The sequence below is a fragment of the Pecten maximus genome, chromosome 5 (genome assembly GCF_902652985.1).
Source record: "Pecten maximus chromosome 5, xPecMax1.1, whole genome shotgun sequence".
NCBI classification, from domain to species: Eukaryota; Metazoa; Mollusca; class Bivalvia; order Pectinida; family Pectinidae; genus Pecten; species Pecten maximus.
Window position 1 is genome coordinate 15,659,017 of NC_047019.1, and position 26,031 is coordinate 15,685,047.

At 34.1% G+C, this 26,031-nt stretch overlaps 1 protein-coding gene across 1 annotated transcript in view; it reads left to right on the forward strand.

The window, feature by feature from the left end:
- The window catches only part of LOC117327294 (organic cation transporter protein-like), a 28,877-nt gene extending 2,846 nt beyond the window's left edge, over nucleotides 1-26,031 (forward strand). The window contains exons 2-11 of the mRNA XM_033884220.1: nucleotides 1,942-2,113; nucleotides 2,917-3,112; nucleotides 7,141-7,244; nucleotides 7,574-7,728; nucleotides 9,116-9,284; nucleotides 9,666-9,887; nucleotides 10,235-10,461; nucleotides 10,708-10,889; nucleotides 11,851-12,080; nucleotides 25,818-26,031. Of these exons, the coding sequence (XP_033740111.1) occupies nucleotides 1,965-2,113; nucleotides 2,917-3,112; nucleotides 7,141-7,244; nucleotides 7,574-7,728; nucleotides 9,116-9,284; nucleotides 9,666-9,887; nucleotides 10,235-10,461; nucleotides 10,708-10,889; nucleotides 11,851-12,039 (1,593 nt within the window). The 5' untranslated portion in view covers nucleotides 1,942-1,964 and the 3' untranslated portion in view covers nucleotides 12,040-12,080; nucleotides 25,818-26,031. The remainder of the gene's footprint in view (nucleotides 1-1,941; nucleotides 2,114-2,916; nucleotides 3,113-7,140; nucleotides 7,245-7,573; nucleotides 7,729-9,115; nucleotides 9,285-9,665; nucleotides 9,888-10,234; nucleotides 10,462-10,707; nucleotides 10,890-11,850; nucleotides 12,081-25,817) is intronic.

A 26,031-nucleotide genomic window follows, 5' to 3' on the forward strand; every position in this document is an offset into this window, starting at 1 on the left:
TCAGCGAAGGAACACCTGTATGAACCGAGCCTTATAATGCATGCAATCCTTTTAAGATCAAGTCATTAACTCATGTTTATTGTAGATTCAATATATACATGTATGCAAATAGGCACTCAGTGCTAACTAAAATGTAAGCAGAAATATATTTTAAGTAAAATATATATATATATAAACGGGAGCAAAATAAGAACATAACACAGATAAATGAACATTTCCCATGGACATGGATATCTCAACCCGTGTGTAAGAGATTGGCTGGCTAGCTCGACGCCTGCTGGATTCTTACACTCCAGTTGAGATTCGCTGTCCATGGGTAAGACCCATGTTTGATTCTTTTTCTCACATTCTGTACTTTAAAAAGTAAAATAAATAGATAATAATAAAAATAAAATAAAATTGAAATGTTTTAATCTTTTTCATCGCGCCATAATGAAAATATGCGTCGAAATTGATGACGTTGTCAATTTGCGACGTGGTAACGCTACATAAAATGATGACACTACGCTATTTTTATGGCGTCAGAGCGCTCGTCAGCTGTCGTTCTACCCCTTCCCCAGTGACCACGGGATCACCCCGTGCAGTATGTGAGAAAAGCAGGTGGATCCTTTAAGAAGCTCGACAAACGACATACATAATTTGTAATTGGGAAGCTATGCAACTTCGCAAAGACATTCAGCGTGTCTTTTATATTCTTACTGAATCAAATTCTAAATGTTGATTCAAATTCTAATAAAACAATAATAGATACAAATGTTTTATACAGCAGCATTTATATGTAACGAACTATCTAATTTTTAAAATTACTCTAATGCGCCTCACATTACATAATACAATCATAGATTTTATTTCAAGTGTTACACAGCGAACAAAACATATATAATAAATGTCTACTCCAACAGTTTGATTATAATGTGTACATGACTCTAAATGTGAGGCTGCAGGCGGCGTAGATAATCAATGTATAAAAAATGTGTACATGAATTTAAATGTTGATTCACATTCTAGATGTTGTATATTGAAGCAAATTTACACACGGTGTTCTTAAACAAATATATAGTGTTTTAAATGATTATGTATATCACGTTTTTACAGTGGTATAATTATCAAATCATAGTATTTTGGTCATGGCTATCGGGCTGTCGACAAGAAGACAATAAACACATAGACAGCTAAAAGCGCTTAAGTCGTAGGACGCAGATTCAAGGTTCAAGTTCAAATGTTCAAGTTCTCAAGTATTTGGTCAACCCTCTCATTTAGCAATAAGCTAGATCAAGAACACTGGTTCAGGGTCACCAGTTTAAGGTAAAAAGTTCAAGTTCAAATTCAATAACTCAAGATAACAAGGTTCCTGACATATAGCATAATCTGACTTGGCTCTCGCGGACAGTTTCAACGACCAAAGTTCAGTTATTGATTTGATAAAAGAAACAAATAGTCAATGAGAACATCGCACATATAGGAGATTAGCAGCCTAAACATACTGTTGTAGTTATGCGATGTGCGAACACCGCGTGTGTCGTCCTCATTGTCGTGTCGAAGGATTCTTTGATTCACTCTATGTTGTGTCGTTGAATGTTCGAAAAGCAATCTCTGAATCAAGTTGCATAGTACCAAATCTGAAAATGTAACGACAATAGAAGCAATATACATTTCCCAAAAGAATAACAAGGGTGGATGAATCCTTTTTTGTCGACCATCTCCTGTTTTAACAATAATTATTTTAGCAAACAGATCATGATCCGTTTATCTTACTTTCTTTGTATAGCACGTTCTTTGAAAGGAAGATGCGCAATTAACAAGCTTTCCCAATAAGACGGAGGGTAATTATCATGTTATTCTTGCATCATTTAGCACGGATCGCTTACAAATGCCATATAACTTTCCTTTACAAATTCATCTTTTGTTTAGGTAAAATAGATTTTATCATTTTCTTTGAAGTGGGATCAACATCATAGGAAAACATGAGTGTCCATTTTGACGAGACTTTAAGAAATATTGGTGAGTTTGGTTCTTACCAAAAGCGTATCTATTTCCTGCTATGCCTCCTCATCATCTTCATAGGTATGTCCGATGTTATCAACGCATTCCTCTTATACACTCCGAGACACAGGTGAGAACATTTCAATTCTATGTCAGCCTTATATTATATTCTTAAGAGCGCAGTATGTGTTAAGCCTTTATGATTATTTCAGTTTATCATTCTTTTGAGTTGCGATATTTACTGTCGAAAAAAAGACTAAATTAGATCTAGATACGTTTTGAACTGTCGTTTTTATTGACAAGATATCTACACATGTTTTTTTTTTCTTTTTTTCTATCTACACATGATTCGTTTATATATCTCAACAATGCCATATCTCTCTTGTTGAAACATTTCAAAATTGCATGTCACAATAAACTCATTAATGTGATCGTAAATGTTTAATTAAGTGAATGATGAAAAAAAACAACATAATTTTGAGAATAGAAATAAAGTCCCTCTATTACAGAGGAACCAGTGTTCTAAGATCAAAATTATTCGGCAATAAGCGAAGGTGCAATTTGTTTCGAATAATAGTGCAACTTAATAAGATTAAATAAAAAAAAAATAAGTAGATAACATCCCATGCCATCGAAACCTGGTTTGATGACTGAAACTAGTCGTCTTAAAGAAGAAGATAATCTTAATGAAAGGTGAACTTACATCATTGAGGTTTATTTGGCCGTTTCGAAAGAAAAAGTACAGAGCATAATTCCTTGCTGTATGCATCGCTCCTTTTACCTGCTTTTAACGTCCCTTCGTATCATATAATGAACAAAACTTACCTTTCGTCTTCTATCACTTACATAGTTTTCATATAATGTTTGCATTTCGGAATTGTAATGTATGTAATCAATACAATACATAATGACCTATTTTGTATAATTCTCTAGGTGTTCTAGTTATAACACAACAACGGATGTCAGTGCTCACTTGACAAACGGAACATTATTATATGAAGACAACAGATTTTCATGCAGAAGAAATGTGGAAGTTTTCAATGCCTCTGGCAGTTATGAAAACATGGCCGATTCCTGTACATCCTGGGTGTATGACAAGTCTGTGTTCTTGGAATCGATAGTCACAGAGGTATGTTGATTCAGACATATGCAAAAGAACTTTATCATTTATACTCCGCCTCCCCCCCCCCCCCCATCCCCCCATTCTGGTTGCCAATAACATTGTGAAATGGTTAATATTGTGTTATACGGACCTAGTCAAATTTGAAATATCATATTCTACGATATTGGTATATAAGAAAATCGTTTTTTTGAGCGAAGGAAAAATATCACCCGTGTACTTCGCCCAATCGGGACATTTTTCGCCGCACAAGAAACTCGGCGATCCTACTAGCCAAATCAACACATATGGGTGGTTTTGCTCTTGGGAAATACCGTTATTAATTACAATTTTCCTTAATTATGAAATACGGTTACGAGTGGTATCAAATCGCTAGGTATTAATTTCGTTTTCAATAAAAAAGCCCCCCCCCCCCCCCCCCCTCAAAGTTAGCCCGTAGCCTAGATTAAAAGTGTAGGCCTAGTTGACAGATCTAGCCACTTAAAACTTTTACTTCAAGCATGAAAGGTTAAATATACTATTTAATTTAACTTAATTTAGTCTTAGTTAAGCATGGATATAGTAAAATATCAAATAAAACCTACATATCAATGGCATCGAAAAAAATTATCTACACTTTGACACATAGCTAATGCGCTCTCGTTGGGCGACTACGTCAAAGCGCGTGCAGATTTCATTCACAAAAAACAAGCGACATGTCACGCGGAGTCACAGTCATTGATTTGTAGGATTCTCCAAGATTTTGACAATCTCCAGATAACCTGTGCATAGAACCGCGACCGCGTTTTCATTTATGGAATTTCTCATTACCACTTCACTACGACAAATTATTGAGGAGACATACTTTATTGACTAAGTTGTTTCTGGGACATTTTGTAAAATATCGCACATTTCTCATGGCTGTTCGTTCCATGGGCTCAACTGCATGGTCGTCGTCGGTGATACGTCAAAATACAAAATGTTTTTCGGAGGGAATGGTTGGTCTTTTTTTCCAACAAGACCAACATTTCTTTTATTATCTTGTGATTGACAGTAAGATAAAAGGGATAATTTGGAGTGTTGAGTTTGCGTGACCTCTGTTTCGCGTAAAGTTCATTTGATTCAATTGGACACCTGGGGAAATTCTCGGGATTTGCAAAAAGGTTTTGGATTTAATGACCTCTGGTTAGTTGAATTTCCTCCGCGGGATTTTGATGATATTTATCAAACTCCAAATATTCTTGGCCGCTTTCGTCTGTTTTCAGTTCAAGATCCAAACATTTTATGTATGTGTCCCTTTCAATAGCTAAAATTTCACATAATGACCTGACGTCAGAGTGGGGCGTTTCAGCAATCCAGGGTTAGAATTTTCAACGGGCCTGTTATGAAGAAACAATGTGGTTTTCTTCGTCATTTACAAACATTTACAAACCTTTCCTCCGGCATGTTTTGATTATCAACTATGAGCTGTCAAACAGGGTGTGTTCCCCGAACGCCTGCATATTTAAAACAATAGGCAGAGACATGAAAGGGAGGGTAATTATAGTCTGTTTCATACATGTGCTGTATTTACCCGAGATATTTTACCTGTATTTTACCTGTAGAAATCGCGCATTTGACAGCTAAAGAAAACAAAGACACTAGCATATAAAAACAATTCTATAGCATAGTATCAATCACATTGATGTGGATAAATTATACAAAAAGTAAGAGCATTAGAATTCTGCAAGTTAATATATCTTTTCATATTTTGAAAACAACATTATCAGAATCTTTATTATATATTGAGAACTACAATTACATGCGTTAATGTAAATTGACACATTTTGATAGGAATATCACCATTAGAATCTTAATTATATATAGAACACTAGACATGTACATGTATGCTAATTTAAAGTTACACATTTTGGAATATCACTATTATAATCATAGAATATTACATGTTAATATAATATTACATATTTTTATATGAATAACACTATTAGAATCTTACATTATTATTATTATATTTGGTTGTAATTCACCCAAGGGATAGAGAGGAGGAGGATTTTATAGCAAAAATTAATCAAAGTTCCCCTTTTGGGGCCCCGCCCCTCGGGCCCCAGGGGTCAGACCAGCCTCATTTATATAAAATATGATTGCCATTCCCAATGATGCTTCAAACCAAATTTGGAAGTAATCCACCCAAGGGTTAAGGAGGAGTAGCGTTTTGAAAGAAAAATAGTGATTTAAAACTGATTTTGTGCAATTCATTATATTCATTAGGCATTTAACTTGACTTTTAAATGAAAGGATAATATTTGATATTTCTCATATGTTGGAAGGACCACTGGAAACTGAGAAGGACCACTTGAAAATAATATCTGGTGGTCCTGCTGGCCACATGATAAAATAAGTTAGTAGCAAACACTGATATTGCTGACAACGTCATTGATACATACATGATAAAGCACTGTCCATGTTACATCAGTACAACCTGTATTCAACTCCAAGTGTCATGTCATCCTGTAGCCTGGGTTACATTAACTCATCATTTTTACTGATCTCAGTAAAGTGATCGTTTTTACTTATCAACATCATTATCTTCAGTCTTCTTAATTGGTATCAGAGATGTGTTCAAATGAGAAAAAAACAACTTTTGATTATAACTCGTAATAGGAACAAAGCAAAGTATTTGATACAATTTTTAGTTTGATGAAATTGATAGAATTATTAAAAGATATTTTATAATATTAATTTCATTTAATTATTAATAAATATTAATTTCAATGAATTCTCAATTAATATCAATATCAACAAATTATTAATATTTATCAATTTGATAATTATTTATTTGTTTAAATAAGTATTGACAATGATCATGTGCATAGTTTAATTCTAAATACTGTATTTTTGTGCAGTATATATTCATTGATTATTGACCTTTGATTTTGATGAGAAATACCATGAAATTTACAGGTAACACACACAGGTAAAACACAGGTAATTTAAATGACTTCACCAGAACAGACTATAATTACTGTACAAACATAGTCAGTAGGGTGTTATTTCAAAATGTAGGCGTTCAGGGAATCAGCCTCAAACAGAAATGTCAGAGGAAAATATTTATTTCAATGAAAAAAATATTTTCAAAGAAATAAATATGCATTTTAAATATTCAAGCAATTGACTTTTATTTATATTCAAATTCATAAATTAAAAAAAAAACACAAAAAAACACAACATTTTCATATAATCTTATTAAAGGTGTAAGGTACAACTTCAGTTTATTTCTTCCAACGAACTGTTTCATTGAAACGGGAATTCCCCTAAATTAGTTCTAGCTAATATGGTGATATGACATCTTCTATCACATACAAACTGAAAACATTAATCGAAATTTGCTGTATTACCAATGTAAGATTACATAGGTATGTGATAAAGCACTATATGAACCTCACCAAAAGCCCATAATTGATATGTATGACATTCAGTGAAGCAGTATAAAGTATGTTCAGCTTGTAATTGAATCCTATGTGCATCTATGTTTTAAACGGACTTCTTAAAATTGGTTGCCCCTGCAAGATTGGAAAATAATAGCACTGTATTTCATATAATGTCCGGGAGAGTCAAAGATTTAGACCTGATGTATCCAACTGCAGGATAATCATATTTAGCGACTAATAAAGGGTACCCTGCAGAATCGAGAGTTTCCTCCCTTTTTTCTTCCAAGGAGGCAAAAAAGAGACCGAAAGTGATTTGTTGATTCCACTATGTCACTATCTAGTTCTTAAGCTTATATCTTTTATCTTTTTGATTTTGTTGACAACCGTCATCAAATATTATCAATATTATCATGAGATAATATTGGCCGCATTACTACGATGATAAAAAATCCGTTATCGTATCATATGTATATATTACAGACGATTAACTACTATCCCTGGCTGTTGATAGGACGTTAAACAAAAACAAACCAAACCAAACTACTATCCACGAAAACTATAAGGGCTTAACAGGTTATATCGGTATATAAGTTAATCTTAGTAGTTTGTCAGTTTGTTCGTACGTTACAGAATGACCTCGTTTGTGACTCAGGGTTGGTTCCTACCTACATCCAAATGGTAATATATGTTGGCTCCTTTTGTGGATCATTGATACAAGGCGTTCTTGCGGATGGGTATGTTTCCCTTGGGATACCAGAGAAAACAAATCAACGACCGATTGCGGCTCATGATATATTTATTATCTATTAAATTCATCATCTATATTATTACGATAATTAAATCTTACCTGTTTTATTGATCGGATATTGATACATTTTATCACACACTAAGACCAATTTCGGCAAGCTTCTGACATGTTTATAGTTATACAAAGATATAGCAAAATTCAATGATATTCACGAGATTTCTCGATCATTAACATATAACAATAGTGTGTAGGATTTTGAATATTAATGTAATGTAATGTAATTTTACATTATTTGAACTCCCCGTTTATTTTCAGAATTGGAAGAAAAAAGACTATAAGTATCAGTCTTATCTTTCTGCTGGGTTCTGGATTGGGGGCAGCATGGTCAACAGATTATTACATGTTCACGGCTTTTCGATTTCTTCAGGGCATGTTTTCCAGGGGAGTGTATATCCCTGCCTTTGTTCTAGGTAAGGTCCAGTCTGTGTTATGCCAGGGGGAAGGCAACAGTTACTATAACATAACTTTTCATGGTTGGATGGTAACATTGTGAGTCATTATATCTTAACAAAGTAGAAAACAACATAGCCGTTTAATGCTGATATTCATGGTTGGAAGACAAATATAATCTTCCACCTCCTTGGGGGTAAGACAGGTGAATCTCAACCCTAGGGGAAGATTCTTAAGTTGCCAAATAAGAGGCTTTCCGAAAGTTTGATAGCTTAAGTATCTTATCCCGAGGGTTAAGATTCCCCTGTCTCACTTCAATGGGGTAACTCATTATTGTTCTTTTACCCTGTTCACCCTCTTATGTATAGAATCTTTCCCTGCCTAGAAAGCATAGGTCTAAATATTCACAATATTTAGTCAAACAGATACAGGAGCTATAGTCACTGATTCATCAATCGACAGGCCTAGTGTTATACATTAGTCGCTGTCAGAATTGGAGTAGATAATGCGCGAGCGCTCTTGTATTTCATTTGAACTCTGATTGTGGGAGTGGATGTTGATATTAAAAGTTCCAAAAGTGACTATGGACCCGTATAACACCGATTTCGTCATTGTACTGCGGGTTTCCTGTTCAGACACAAACTTTTCTGATCCATTGCTACAAATCTTGGCTTGCCATTGGAAAACGAAGATGTCACTTTGTTGGGTATGGAGGGACAGTCCAAAATCTTATCTTGTAGTCCTTTAACCCGTTCACGCTTGGCTGCACTTGCGATCTCACCTGAGCTTTAAACATCATATTTGTACAAATAGGGCGGACTGTTGCAATAATGTTGCCCTTCTTACTATTAACACCCACAGTAACCATGTCCCCTATTTCAAACGTCATCTTTAGGAATATCAATAGTTTGTTTATTTTCGCATGTTTACTTAAAAGCAGCCGACGAATTGTAATCAAGAGGTAGTTCCGGAAGTGCTTCCGTTTAAGAAGGTTAGCGCGGGCAATCTGTCATACCCTAGGAGTTGACAGATTAGTCCCCACGTCTTAAACTGGAGATTAATCGGTGAATTATGGGTGAAAAATATTTCACACTGTTGGTATCCGTGTCTAGGGTAAGTGAAAAGAAAATCTCGCACCGGTAAAATTGTGGATATCATTGTCCGGGGTAAAGGTTGTCTGTCACTTTGAGTTAACACAGTAAAAACAAAACAAAACAAAAACAAGGCAAGTTAATGTTTGATATACATAGTTGAAGGGTACCTTTGAAGCAGACGTCGTGCGCGCGTATCCTACGTGATCCCTCAGCTATGAAATGCATTGTAGTGTGCTGACCCAATAAGTTTTAAGAGTTAACCTTTTCAACAAGGTGCTTGACAAAAGTATATTTTCCATTTTTATTTTGATAGGTATTGAAATTGTGGGGCCATCAAAAAGGCTGTATGCTGGGTTCCTGTTGAACTACTTCTATTCAGGTGGAGTTGTACTGTTGGCGGGAGTTGGATACGGATTTCGTCATTGGAAATACATTCAGATAGTATCTTCGGCACCACTGCTGCTGTTCTTAATATATTGGTGGTAAGTGTTCATCAAAGTTAGCATGAGAGCGTAACAGTGATAGTTGTTTTCGTTTGTAGGAATTTTTAATGGCTGCCTTGATTTCCTCCTCAATTATAAATGTATTCAAATTTTCACTTAGAGGATATGGAAATAGTGTATTAACCAACTGACGGAAAAAAATACAGGCTTTTCATTTGAGGGAAAAGAGTACGAGAAACAGGGCATGTCACAATAAACAAAGCTTTCTTATAACCACAGATTAGCTCAAACATTCGGGTTAAAAATTCTTACTAAGCTTTAAACAACTTTCCCTTTTTTAACTCTGTCTACGTCACACTGGGACGAACGCGTATGTAATTAAATAATAACATTGAAGCTCTATAATGTTCTACATTGTAGGATTATACCAGAGTCCCCGCGATGGCTGATCAGTCGCGGTAGAATCACAGAGGCTAATGCTATACTAATGAAAATAGCAAAATCTAACAATACGGAGAGTTGCATCCCCTTGAATGAGGAATATGATGAGGAGAATGAAGTTTCGAGGAACAAGAACACATTGATCCAATTCGTGTCAAGCCGTTCATTAGTTTGTCATTCACTAATCATATTTTTCAACGTGTAAGTGACAGGTAACGTTACTTAACTTTCGTATTCAGAGAATATATTTCATACATATATCTACTATGTGTCAGTTTCTTTGTTCCTTTCAAATTAACAACTACTCCCACGAATTTATATTTTAAATGTCAAATGATTAGTTTTTTTTACCAAAATATACACAATTAGCGGTCTTCTGATAATGAATAACAATCTATAAAATAAACGGATGGAAATTACCAAAAAGAAAATATATTACAGATTCATAATGTTTATTATATCATCAAAATCCTTAAACAAAGATTTAATAGTAAAGTAATAGTAAACATCCAGGTATTAACACTGTATTTGTATCACTTTCTTTGAAGCTTCGTGGTATATCACTGCTACTTTGGGTTTGCACTGAACACAGAGAACCTAAGCGGTAACTTTTATCTTAACTTCCTGATAAACGGACTGGTTGAATTTCCTGCCGACACACTTGCCCTTGTCTTCAGCGACAGAATCGGAAGAAAGAAACTCTACATAACATCAATGTTTATAGGTGGTACCATGCTGTTATGTAGCGCAGGGACGACTGTATTTGCCATGGAAGGTACACGAGTCACGTATTTTTCAAATAAAGGAAGTTTTCATTTCATATGGACTTAATGAAACAAGCGTAGAAGATTTTATTCAATTAAATGATTAATTAATTAATCGAACTATACACCTGCAAATCATTTCCTTATCATTTGTGAACCATCGCTGTATAATTCGGAATTAATAATCAAATACCTAAATGAAAATAATGATGAAAAAAGTAACTTTATTATCATATTCACACTTACTTTTCTTTAAGGGTTTAGAAATGTGACCCTTGTCATGGCAATGATGGGGAAATCAGGTGTGACAGTGGGATATTGCGTTATATATCTCTGGGCAGCTGAAATATTTCCGACAGTGTTCCGTAACAGTGGCATGGGTATAAGTCTGGCCTGTGGTAACATCGGATACATTGTTGCTCCTTTTATCGCAAAACTGGTACGTATACATTTATGGTAAAAATGGTCAATTAGTGCTTCAGATCAATTTAAACTGTATTGGTATGATACTTTAGAGGTAAATGCTATTAGGAGTCTATTGTAAATTTAAAAACCAAAAAAATAAAAAACAAAAAAAAAACCCCTCTTAATATCACCATTTGTACAAAAAGTGAATGCTGTCTTTCCAAGGCAATGCATTTCGTAAGTTCTTCAAAATTGGTGTGGCGTTATCCAAAATGCAACGTCAATTATATACAATTCAAATAACTCATTTTGTGTGTGTGTGTGATATATATGTCAATTAAACATGTAAAGTATAAAAAGCGGGAGGCCAAATCATATCCACCTTTGCTAGCAAAGGCTTCTGATAACGCTCCACCCACATTCATGGAGTGAAACGTAATCAGAAGCCTTGGCTAGCAAAGATGAGTCATACAAGTCAGTCGATGTATGGAAGCAAGAACAGATATCATATTCATTTGATAAAAAATTGTCTATTTTTCTTTGATCAGTAATATTAAGAAAGGATGCAACAGAGAAGAGGCAATTAAAATTCTGAATTACAAAGTTGCCTCCAAATACATAATTTCTGATCTGAATGGGATCATTTGAACCGAAATTAATATAAATGTATATATATTCCTCACAGTACAACTACGACAGGAATTTCAAATATTTACCATCGCATCACCAACACATAGTGCATATGATACATTGTGCTACTTAATTTCATGTATTACATAGTAACACAAATGACGAAGGAAGACAAATTTATGACCCGTGCCCTGATCGGGCATCTAACTCACGATCTACGGTACCATATCGCCCAGTCAGAAATACCCGCAGTTTATACCACTGCGCCACATCGGCGTTCTCCTCCATATACATATATTACTTGCAAAATATCGTAAATATTCCTATTTAAAATACTTCTTATATGCGCTTAATTGTACTTGCAGGCAACCAATTCGGTCGGTACGATAAGTCAAGCTGTTCCTCTGATTGTGTTTGGAACATTTTCCCTTCTAGCAGCCTTACTAACTTTAATGCTACCAGAAACAAATAAAGAAAACCTACCGGAAACAGTGGGTCATGCGGAAAAGACATCAAAGTCACGTCAGATGGAAATGGAAGTCCAGAATACATAAATTGCTATCTCCCGAGAAAAAGATTTCCAATCGAACATAAGACCTACCGTGGTCCAACGTGGTGGACATGCTTTTGAGAGCTCCGGCAGAAAACCAGATTTTACTGTGTTTTCCCCGTGTGGACATTTACCAAATTTATCTTGTATGTAAAATGTAAACTCTTCGTTACTTAGCGAGCAATTTCCAAGGAAAAATTTGGAGGTTTTATTACACTTTTGGATAATGTGTACACTGGACATGGTTTGAGTTGACCACGGTGACCACTACTCATGACGCTATACCAGCGACACTTGTATATACCAGTGAACACGCTCGGACAGTGATTTATATTGTACACTATTCGATATGCCTACTTCAGGACTTCTCTCCGGTGCTAAAACCAGAAATCAGAGTAGCAGACAGAGTGATGCTGGATTTGATACTCATAAGAAATCGACAGATGAGAGACCTGAGGAAATCCACAGCATGCTCTCCATGATGGTCACCAAAGACTTCATGGAAAATAAGTTACAGAGCTTGAAATGTGACATCAAACAGGAGAATAAGGATATGATAGATAGACTCGAGGGACGTATCTATGACCTTGAGACGGAGAACGACGGGCTGAAGGAGCGAGTACGTTTTCTTGAGGAGCAAGTGGAGACAATTGAGCTCAGAAACAGTGATCTTGAGTGTAAGCAGAACGACTTGGAGCAACACGGCCGGAAAAATTCCATACGGATTGTTGGACTTAAAGATACCAATGAAGGAGAAACGGTTGATGAGTGCATCGAGAAAGTGGTGGACTTTGTGTCGGGAACTATGAAAATTCCGTTAGAATCCAGATATATTGACATTGCCCATAGACTTGGGAGATACGGGAACAACAGGCCCAGACCGATTATAGTGAAATTCACACAGAACCAAAAAGGCAGCTATTCTGCGCGCGCAAAGGAGTTTGAAAGGGACAGGAACTATGATTTTTGAAGATCTCACCAGAGTTAACCAGGGAAAATTAAGTGATGCCTATAAACTGAATTGTGTGCAGAACACGTACAGTCTGGACGGTTAACTTTTCGCGGTTTTGAAAGATGGAAGGAAACGAAGACTTTCATACAACACCGTAATTTCAGAAGAGTACTTGTTAAACGATACCAACTTTCGCCAGGATAAATAAGTGTTCATTTTTGTTAATTCAGCATGTGACTTGAGATACCACATGTCTGGTGTCTTGCTGAATTGATATTTTAGTTGTGTTGGTGAGGTTGTGTTAATTGATATGTTTTCAAGAGATATTCGGTGTGGAATTCTTTGTGTGCTTGGATTTTTTTTTGATATATTGCTTTAACCGTTCATAATAACATGTACCATAAGGTAAGCCTGATCCTCTTGTTTTATACCACACCGTCCGTGTTTGTATATACTTTTTATAAAGGTAATTTTTGACTTGCCAAGTATCCTGTTTAAAATGTTTAATTAAGTGTAAGTATATCATTGGGGTCAAGTCTATTTCCTTGTAAACTGCTTGGCAAAACAACTTTTTGGCTAGAATTTAAGCTAGTTATTGCTTATGAGAACAGTGTCGCGTTTGTCAAGTTCTTCTGTTTCTGTACACAGGTGATCGATATTGTAAGTGTAAGCTTAGTCTATCTATTCATTTCCATATCCGATTATATATAACAGTGTCACGCTGTTTATTTTCTTACAATAACACAGTCGTGTGCAATTTTGTTTTGATATAAGTTGCTCATTGGCACTATCTAGATAATATCGACATTGGCCCTATTTGTCAACGGTCATTAGAATCTAACTTTATTTGCAACTAGAATTATAATTATGAGTACGAGTTAGCTCCCTTGGCCTTGATCTCGCTGTGCGTATTCATACTACCTTTTCCTACCGTAAAGTAAAAAGTCCCATTAGGTACCAACAGATAATTTTGTATATACAATATTGAATGTTATCAGTGTTGGTGAAAAAATCTCTTTTTTTTTCTCATATATATACTATATTTATTTTCTCCGAGAGAATTTTTATTACATTACATTGTAATTCCGGATAAGATGGTCTAGCTCCTTTTTTCACTTGTAATGTTCCTACCACTTCCGGTATGAAGACTGAAGACTCGAGAGCTAGCTAGAGTACAGCCACAGGGGTTCTTTACAAATGATGGGATGCATGTGGGATATGGGTCGCACATATGCACATCCCTATATATGCGTCCCATATCTCATAGATCTTATCATTTGTGGCGAACCACTGTTGTACAACCAATAGAAGAGTGTCGTTCGTGTAGCGCGTGATGTTGTGTGTCACCATTAATCTTGACCATAAGTGAAATCTCCTCTCTTCTCTTTTCTTTCCTTTATCCCACTGGTGGGTACAATTACAACTTATTTTTGACACACACATGTATTGTTGACTATGGATGATATAAATATTTGATCGGCCAACTGTCAGGGGCTGGGTGATCGTATTAAAAGAAAAGACATTTTTTTCTTATTTAAGAGAGAACAAATAGGGTATTTTGTTTACAAGATACTCATTTTATTAAGGAAAATGAAAACATTATTCGTAATGAATGGGGATATCAATGCTATTTTAATTCTTTTAAATCAAATGCGAGGGGCGTTGCAACCTTATTTAACAATACTTTTGAATTTAAAGTTAAGAAAGAGAAAAAAGATTTGACAGGTAATTTTTTAGCTAGTGATATTGAACTGAAAGACATAAATATAACATTAATTACACTATATGGCCCAAATTCAGATGAACCTGATTTTATAACAATGTTGCTGAAACTATAGACAGCTTTGGGAACGATAAAGTAATTATTTGCGGGGATTTTAATCTTGTAATCAACCCTGATATCGATTATGATAAAAGTTACAAACATATAAATAATGCAAAAGCCAGGGACAGAGTTTTAGAGGTCATTGATAATGATAGACTAGTTGATATTTTTAGAGAGTTTCACCCAGATCTAGTAAGGTACACATGGAGAAAATCAAACCCACTTAAACAATCGAGATTGGATTTTTTTCTAATTTCTGAAAATGTATTAACTTGTGTACTGTAAATGATTCAACTATAGAAACAGGATATCGTTCGGATCACTCCTTTCCAAAAATAACAGTAAAATTTCATGAGTTTAAAAAAGGTAAAGGTAAAGAAACAAAAATGCAATATTGTCTACCAGATTATAATACAGTCAATATCAATAATATACTGGACTCAGAATTACAGTTTAATATAGATGATCAATTATTTCTTGAAGTTTTATTAATGAATATAAGAGGCAAAACGATACCGCATGCAGCTTATAAAAAGAAAGTTCAAAACATTAAAGAAAATAGGCTCAAAAAGTCTATAGAAGAAGCGGAAAAGCAAGATGTTATTAATATAGCTGATATAGATAGCAAGAAGAAAGAGTTGGAGGAAATTAGATTTAAAAAGATTCAAGGAAGCATAATAAGATCCAGGGCATGATTTTTTTAGCATGGAAAGTAGGAATTTCACATCAAAAATTATTCCAAAAATACAACTTGATGATGGTAGTTGGGTCACAAAGCAAGAAAATATCTAAAATGAAATTAAGTGTTTTTATGAAAACCTGTATGATTATAATGACAATTTTGTAGATGTTAATATTGAAACCTTTCTTGATTTTGAAAATATTCCAAAACTTAATAACCTTGACTCCAGTAAATTAGAAGGGTTGATATCTATTGAAGAAGCTACTAAAACATTAACAAATATGGAAAGTAATAAAAGTCCAGGGTCCGATGGCTATACAGCAGAATTTTTTAAACATTTTTGGAATGAGCTTTGTCATTTTGTTGTTCGATCTATAAATTATGGGTACATTAAAGGGGAATTATCAGTTACACAACGTCATGGTATACTCACTTGCATTCCTAAAAAAGACAAACCTCGTCAGTTTATTAAGAACTGGAGGCCTATAACATTATTGAATATTGTTTATAAAATAGCATCAGGGGCAATAGCAAATAGAATAAAATCTGTACTTGATAAAATTATTAGTAAAGATCAGACAGGATTTCTTGCCGGAAGATATATAGGTGAAAACACAAGACTTTTATATGATGTTATGCAGTTTACAGAAGATAATAATATTCCTGGTATGGTTCTAATTGTAGATTTTGAAAAAGCGTTTGACTCGGAATCCTGGAAATTTATTGAAAAGGTATTAGGGTTTTTTGGCTTTGGGAATGATATAACTAACTGGGTAAAACTGTTTCATAGTAACATAGGGACATCTGTAAATCAAGGGGGGAATCTTTCTTCATTTTTTGATATAAAAAGGGGATGTAGACAAGGTGACCCAATAGCGCCATACATTTTTATTTTATGTGCAGAAACTCTTGCAATTCGATTTAGAAATAACACAAAAATAAAGGGTATTGAAGTAGATAACATACATGTTCTTTTATCTCAGTATGCAGATGATACTTACCTGACACTAGATGGCACTGAACAATCCTTGCGAGAGTCGATAAATGAACTACACACATTTGCAAATATTTCTGGTCTAAAGATCAATATTGATAAAACAGAAGTTGTTTGGATTGGGAGTAAAAAGCATAGTCAAGACACATTTTTACCAGAGCTTAATCTAAAATGGGGGAAAGATAAATTTTGTTTATTAGGAATTGATTTTAGTGTCAATTTACATGAAATGATTAAGATGAATTTTTACAAGAAAATAGTAAAATTAAAAAGTCTGATTAAAACATGGAGTAGGAGAAATCTAACTCCAAATGGGAAAGTTCATTTGATTAAATCATTAATGATTTCACAGTTTAATCACTTATTTATTTCCCTTCCAAATCCAGATGAAAAAACACTCAAGGTAATAAACTCTATTTTATATGAATTTGTATGGCACAGTAAGGTTCATAAAGTTAAAAGAGATGTTATTGTACAAGATTATGCTCATGGTGGTTTAAAAATGATCAATATTAATAATTGTGTTGATGCTCTAAAAGTAAGTTGGATTAAGAGATTGTATCAGTCTCCAAGCCGTTGGAAAGTCTTTTTGGTGAAATTAGTTAAGTTGGATAGACTGCTAAATATTGGTGGTAATTATATTAAATTATGTGAAGAAAACTGTAATAATATCTTCTGGAGAAATGTTCTTAGGGCTTGGTATAGATTAGATAGCTCCAATAATATGAAAGTAATTAAAGGGAAGTCACTCTTACAAACACCTGTATGGTACAACAGTAGTATAACTATCAGTGGTAAATCTGTATTCTATCGACAGTGGTATGCAAACGGTGTTTATTTAATAGGAGACTTTTTCAAAGATTATAGTACAAAAACATTATTTTTGTATGATGAATTTATAAACAAATATAATATTAATACTGATTTCTTAAAATATAATGGATTAGTTACAACAATTAGGAGATGTTTACAAGACTATCAAAATGAAGAGTACAACATGGCACGCCCAGTTCTACCTGTCAACATTGCTATCTTCTTAAAAAAGACCAAAGGTTCTAAATTATTCTATGAGCTGTTAAACAGTAAAAAAACTTTAACAGCCAAGGGAAGGGAAAAGTGGGGTGAAGTTTTTAATTTCAATGATAAAGATTGGCTAAATATATATGTACGGCCTTTTCAAAGTACTAAAAATTCGAAACTACAATGGCTTCAATTTAGAATCTCACATCATTTCTTAACCACAAACTCATTTCTTTTTAAAGCCAAGCTAGTAGATAGTCCTCTCTGTAATTTGTGCAACTCTGAGAGGGAAACCATTGAACATCTATTTTGGAAATGTGATCAAGTCCAAAATCTTATTCAGAGTCTTGATCTATTGTTGGAAGCCCTATTCATACATTTTACATTAAATAAACAGACATTGCTTTTTGGTAAGTTCAGTGATAACAATTCTGTACTATACAAGGCTGACAATCAAATAATTTTGCTAATTAAACAATATCTCTTCAGAATGAGATGCCTTCACAAGACCCTGACTATCAATGCTCTGATTTACTATTTATTTGATCATTACAAAGTTCAGAAATATATTTCTTGTAGTAAAGGGGAGAGGGCAAGAGACATGTTTGCAAATGAGTGGAAGAAGTGGGGCAAATTAATGCAAATCTTAGAATGATATAATGTATGTAAAATCAGAGATAATGGATAATCCATTATTTATATGCCCTTGGTAAAAATAAGATTGTATAATAATAAGATTGTTCTTGTTTATCACTGACATTATAATTTTCAGAGCACCAGTCCCTGACAAGGTCGTCATGTTTAATTTTTGTCAATTTTTCAAATAAAATAATTTAAAGTACCTGTAGCCATCCTATTCTTTTCGTACGTACGTACGTATGTACAGACCTATGGGGCGCCGTTTTACTATTTATTCCCATTTGGTGATATCACCTATTCGAATGAGTGATATCACCTATTCGAATGAGTGATATCACCTATTCGGATAAGTGATATCACCTATTCGTTTCATTTAGTGATATCACCCATTCGAATAGGTGATATCACTTAATGAAACGAATAGGTGATATCACTTAATGAAACGAATAGGTGATATCACTCATTCGAATAGGTGATATCACTCAATGAAATGAATAGGTGATATCACCAATTCGAATAGGCGATATCACTCATTCGAATAGGTGATATCACTCAATGAAACGAATAGGTGATATCACCAATTCGAATAGGTGATATCACTTAAGAATATTTTTAAGTGATATCACCTATTCGAATTGGTGATATCACCTATTCGTTTCATTAAATGATATCACCTATTCGAATTGGTGATATTACCTATTCGAATAGGTGATATCACGTATTTGAAAAAAGGAATTGGTGATATCACCTATTCGAATAGGTGATATCACTGATTGAATAGGTGATATCACCAAATGGGAATAAATAGTAAAACGGCGCCCCATATAGACCCGTGTACGTTCGCAGTTCCGATTTAAGCGTAGCGTTTCCGTACTATTACCGTACCATTACCGTAGCATTACCGTACCATTTCCGTAGCATTTCCGTACCGTTTGCGTCCACTCACCGAAGCATTTGCGTTTACCTATTTTCACTCGCAGACCGTCTCATAACCGTTCGGTAAAAAATTTTGCGGAGTTTATTTTTTATCGAACCGAAATTAAGTTAAATATACTTACCGAACGTCCAAAAATAAATGTAGCGATAGCAAATAATTTGATAAGGAGGTGAGAATTAAATATATACGGCTATAAATCTGTCTGTATCTTTGTATAGAAAAAATAACACTCTCACAAAAAACAAGTCAAGTGACATGGTCCATCGATCTTAGGGTAATAAAAAAAGGCGGATCCTAGTAGTAGTCGACGCATTACGATGGAGACAAAGATGAAGATCATGTCAAATAAACAATATTACCTTTACTCTGCTATAGTCTAACCTTTAAAACAGTTACATGTAATATGCACTGGCCAGGCTACATGTATAGGGTACAAATGGGCCAGACAGTATCACACAGGTAAACTAGGGTAGTTAGACTTAATTGTCAGCAAGGATACAAACAACACAGCGTTGTATACAGGTAAACTAAAGGTAAGGTATTTTGTGGACCAAGTGACACGGTGTGTTCCCCGAACGCCTACATATTTAGAACAGTAGACAGAGACATCAAAGGAAGCGTAATTATAGTCTGTTTCATACTGTCTGTATTTACGTGAAATATTTTACCTGTATTTTACCTGTAGAAATCAGTTGACAACTAAAGAAAACCAAGACACTAGCATATACATTTCAACAATTTATTTAAATAGAATTGTGAAATGTATAGTATAATATTAATCACATTGATATATAAGTTATAAGAGCATTAGAATTCTGCAAGTTAATATATCTTTATATCTTATTTTGAAAACAACACTATGATAATCTTAATAATGTATTGAGCACTTGAAATGTACATGTACATATATGCTAATATATTTTGGAATATCACTATTATAATCTTATAATGTTACATGTTTTTTTCATGCTATAACATATTTTGATAGGAATAACACCATTAGAAACATAATGTAAAGTTACAGGACGGACAAAATTAAAATCCACAAATAGACACCGAAAACTGTAACAGGCATGTGAATATACATGTACATGTACACAGTTGGAACAAATTAACAAATATATTTTCACAGTGTAATAAAATACATTAAGATTTAGATACAAAACACATTGTACCAATGACATAATTTACTTGCTGAGAGGCGACGTGTCTGAAAATCGCATATTGTTGAAAGCAATGTCCATATGTTACATCACTACACACATTTTACTTAAATGGAGAATTTCGGAGGCTGCATCGGCGTAAGATATGATATCAATAGTTTGGTTATCCAGTGTCTGTTTAAGGACAAGGCGAGTGTCGATGTTTCTGTACCTTCAGCGCGACGTTGAATTCTAGTTATCTCATAAGTAGCCTGTATGTCCTTTAATGTCCTTATAAAGGTGAAGATGTTGGGATGTGTATGCATGGTGTACAATCTTTTTGAATTTCCTGTGCCAGGCTCCTAAGTGGTTGGTCGTCCTTGGTCGTTGTCGTAGTGGTTTCAAACGGTTCTGTCTCCCTCTATCCTTTTGTGCTCGGAACCTTACGTCTTTCCATTGGTGTTGTGGTACAAGTGGCAATACAGCTGCGGGACGAACCAGTCTCCTAGTGCCGTCGTTGTATTGGGTGAAATGGAAAAGCATCCCTTGATGTTGGTCCACGGGAAGATGGTGAGGAGTGCAAACTGATGATAATTTTGAAGTTTATATAGATACATACATGTAGTTCCGGTATTCATCTTCAAGTGTTATGTCATCCCGAAGCTAGGGCTACATCACAGTTCATCGTTTTAACTGATCTCGATCAGTAAAGTGAGCGATTTTTACCTATCAACATCATTATCTTCAGTCTTTGTGACATCAGAGAGGTGTTCAAATGAGAAAAAGAGAGCCGTTTGAGTATAACTTGTAATTAAGAACAAACCAATGTATTTGATTTACTTTTAGGTTTGATGAAATTGATAATTAAAGAAGTATTGATGAATATTAATTAATATTAATTTGATAATTATTGATATTTATTAATTTGATAACTTCTCATTTGTTTAGATAAGTATTGACAAATATCATGTGCGTATAGGTAATTCTAAAATATTATATTTTTGTCCAGGATTTATTCATTGAATTTGATTTTGATGAGAAATACTACAAAAACTACAGGTAACACACGCAGGTAAAATACAGGTGACTTAAGTGACTTCACCAGAACAGACTATAATTATTGTACAAACATACTCAGTAGGGTGTTATTTCAAAATGTAGGCGTGCAGGGAATCAGCCAGTGACACTAGGTGTGAAAGGTAGAACAATAAGAAATAATTATGGCCTACAGGTAAGGCGATAGACTGCTTCATTAAACGTCCAACTTTAATGAGAATGTCATCGTGATCTATGGAGTTATTCATTATTTAATTCAATTTTAAAACCCAAAGGTCTAATCACAGAATTGATAACAAACTGATAAAATCAGAGATGTATGTATCACTATATATACATGTATATGTCTCTGATAAAGTATAACAAGAGTAAATAAATTACATGTATATAAAAGCAAATACGGTAGAAATCATCCAGACAATCAAGTAAGTCTTGTTATGAACAGTAAAAATGAGACCTAATTCTGAAAACATGACGAAGGTAGTTAAAATTAATTAGGGCTCTTTTAAGAACATTACAATTTCTTACAATAATCCAGCATTTACAGGGATAACGCAGGGTTGAGCTTCTCGACCTAGTCAAAAAAGATGTGGAAGTAAAAAGTTAAATTATCCTGTAAAAGTTCGATCAAGCAGGCTATGTACAGATTTGAATAAAAATATATGTATTAATGCCTACATACCAGACTAAGTAGGTTGAATTGTGTACAAATTTACATGTAATATAGACTATTATCGTTTAATTTTGATTTAAAACACAGAAATTAAAAAAAAAACTAAAACAAAACTGTACAACTTCAATCTGGTGTACGAGTGTTGCTTGATATGGTGACCATATTTCAGAGCAGTAATCTGACTGACTGCACTAATGTACAGAGAGCGAATAACATTTTGAAAATCCAAATATGTAGATTGGCATGACCTTATCAACCACTTATATAACATGTAATAAAAAGTTAAGATTCGGAGTGAGCCATACACCCAAGTCTTTAGCATGCGTTTATTTCTTTAGAGATTCCTCACCCAAGCTGTCGGGATACTCAGTTGTATATCTTTTGTTGCTAAACGTTATATAATAATATTTCTTTATATTAAACGTACATTTTTAAGTTTTACACCAGTCGTAGACTCTGTCAATATCGGATAGGAGTTCACAGTCTTGAATAACGTGCTGCTTTACAAAATTTGCCACCTTCGGCAAAAAGGAAAGTTTTGAAAAAATGAAAAAGAGAGGGTGAATCATTTGAATCGCGTAGTTTCAGGAATGATATTATACAGATATTTTTTTAATCATCACACTAACATCATCATCAAAGTCTCTATCGCGGAGTTCGCCGAATACATCGTCAAAGTTGGAATAACAAAAACTTTTCTTCGTGGCAGCGTTGCTTTACTTCATTAAGAAACACATCCGCTGCTAGTTTGATAGAATTTATAATTATTGGTATGCACAAAAAAAATTTCCTTTGGTGTCTTTTCTAAAATTGTTATTTTGTAAAAAAAACACATGAAAGAAAATATGAAAATGACAAGTTGAATATGACTTATGTGATAAAGATTTAAATGAATTTATGTAGACTACTTATCATAATAAATCGTAGATGTTTGCGGTAAATACTTAAACTATACCCAATTTTATTTAATCGAGATATATGATGAAACCTAGCTTCATATCCAATTTCAAGTTTAAATTGCAATTTTGATGATAGATGTATTAACAAGTACAATTGTCTTTAATCGCTGTTACTTAAATCTGTGTGTACGTATTTATTTATTTCATTAAAAAATAAAAAAAATACGAAAAGAAACCAAATTAAATCTATTCCGTTCGTACCAGTTCTTATAAAATTATATCAGAGACCTATATACTAATTGATATAAGTATCTGATTATATCAAACTAGCAGTGGGTGTTATTCTTAAAAAAATGTCTATATGTACAATGTAATGTCAGGCCAGAAACTACACATTTTAAATTATTTACCTTCTGTTGTACGTTTTTCCAAAACTTTCCTTTTTGCCGTGTGAATCTCTTAAGAAGGAAACACATGGTAAAGACTTAGGTGTACGGCTCATTCAAAATTTTTCCTTTCCATTGCATGTTTAATAAGTGGTTGGTAAGGCCATGTCAATGTTTGGGTTTTTAAAACGTACTTGCAGGCAATTTACAAACATTATTGTTACGTGATATACACGTCTCTGATTAAATCAAAATTAAACTATAATGGTATATCTTACTTGCAAATGTGTACACAATTCAATTTTGCTAGTCTAGAATGTAGACGTTAATTCATCGGTTTTTAAGATTGAGTAGCTCAACTCTGTTGTGTCCCTGTACATGCCGGATTAATGTAAGAAAATGTAGTGTCCAAATTAACTACCCTGGGCATGTTTCTGACAGTTTTTTAGCGTCTTGAAAGATTTAAGTTGGACATGGAGATTTGTTTTTAGAATTAGATTTTTTATTGTTCATAACATGATTGTCTTGATTATATATATTTAGGATGTCAATCAATTCTATTCAACACTTGTATGCTCTTTATATGCCGTATTTGTTCTTACTATCCATTTTATTTTATCTTATGGTATATTTTATTAATTTGTTATCAATTCTGTAATTGGACCTTTTGGTCTGTTGAAATTAAAATAAATAAGAAATGACTCAATAGAAATAGACCACGATGATATACTCATTAAAGTTTGAGGTTTTATGAAGCAGTCTATAGTCTTACCTGTAATTATCTCCTATTGTTCAACCTTTCACACATAGTCTCACTTGGCCAACAAAATACTCTACCTTTATACCTCAAAACACCCATGTGCCAGACACAAAAGAGCTAGACTGGTCAGCATCTTACAGGTAAGGTGTGATATGATGCATGTCCTCAAGGCTGTGGGGTTGCATATTGCGCCCAGTTGGCCATTGGCAACAGGGCTTTCCTAGATGTTTGGCTTCAATGTAATGTACATGTAGTCTGGACATGTTCATGTCTCAAGATTTGTCGACAGAACATGCAATGTATATTATCATATAGATGACATGTACTGTAAAAGACACCTTTAAGTTTAGAATAACAATGTAAAAGAAACTTTAGTTAATTAACATACAATACAAATTTTAAATATTAATATTTTGTCTGACAAAATATTTACATGAAGTACATGTACACCTGAGTCAGCTATTATTAGGCCTCTGACACAAACTGATGTGTTGTAATTGAAGCATGTAAATGATTAAAATGATCGCAAACAGCATCAAAATTAATTTCAAAAGTAGATTCTTCACTATACACTGTTGAAGTCCTTATATATTGAAACAATGTATTACCGGGTTATGTCCTTTGTGATAATAAGTTTTAAAAAACAGTTGTGCACTAATTATACGTTAATTTCAGTACCTTAAATCTCGTACACTCCTCACTTCTCCTAGGGTGAAAAGGTTAACTGATTGTCACTAAGCTGAAGGTTAGATCACAAAACAAGTCCATTAATAAAGATTTTCAGAGTGTTATCCATTATCACGTAAACACACAGAGTCCGTTCCATTGCAGACGTGTGATATACACGTATCTGATTGCACATGTACATTGTATATTCTTAAGTACATTGTATATAATTATTGATGTCTTGTTTTTAGTTTTTATCCCTCCCCAGCCAAAGCTTCCTCCTCTGATCCGACATCAGACTTTTAAACAAATCGTCAATGCTTACACACCAGTGATATGTACCAGTGATTGTTATATATAGACTTGACAGACATATACATGTACCTGACTTAATTGTCCCCCTAACTCGTTGCCATGGGTACTAATCCCCCTCCAAACCACCATCAACTTCACCTTATGGCCATGGATATACACTTGATTAGGTGTCATCGGGCTCAGGTGTGTAAGTCATCACCACACCTGGTCAGTTTCTCCTTTTTACAATTAGCCCTATAGAGGGTCTATTCATAGCCTAGTCAATCTGTGTTCAGAATTCTTGATCTTTTTACCTGTACCTAAATTTACACTTTGATACAAGTTTTTTCAATTCAATTAGTTTATTACTGAAACCTTATGGTTTATCAGTACAAATCCAGTGAATAAATGCAGTGAAAATGTAGATAAATACATAAAAACAAAACAATAAAGTTCGGGCACACAGAGACAACACATACGCGATCGCCGTAGCATTACCGTAGCATTTCCGTAGCACTTCCGTAGCGTTAGCGTTTAAGACGGAACAGCGAACGTACAAGGGTCTGTATGTATGTGAAAGGGTGTGTAGATGTGCAATAGATTGTTGTAAAACAATGATGATGACATAAATGAGGATGGTGATTTATTTTGATGATATGATTATATTTATGCTAGAATAGATGATGTATGAATGTGAGTTGACTGATGATGATACATGTATATGAAGCTGAGGAGAATGATGAGGATAATACTGTCACCGAATATGAATGAGATGAGTCAGTAGGAATGAAAGTGTCTTTTATGTATAAATGTATATTAAATGCCTTCAAAAATAAAAAAAAAATATAAAAAAAAATACCTACTTTGGAATACAGCCTTTATGAGCTATTTCTCCCGTTGGCACTCATACATATTAGAAATAGCTAGGGGATGACACCAGGAAAACGACAGAGCAAAGTGATAAACTGTATAGATAGGATCAAATCCCTTTTACTGGATTCAAAGTAAAACCACGATTATTGTTTTGCACTTTAAGATCATCCTTTATTCTCCCTTAATCTAATATTCACG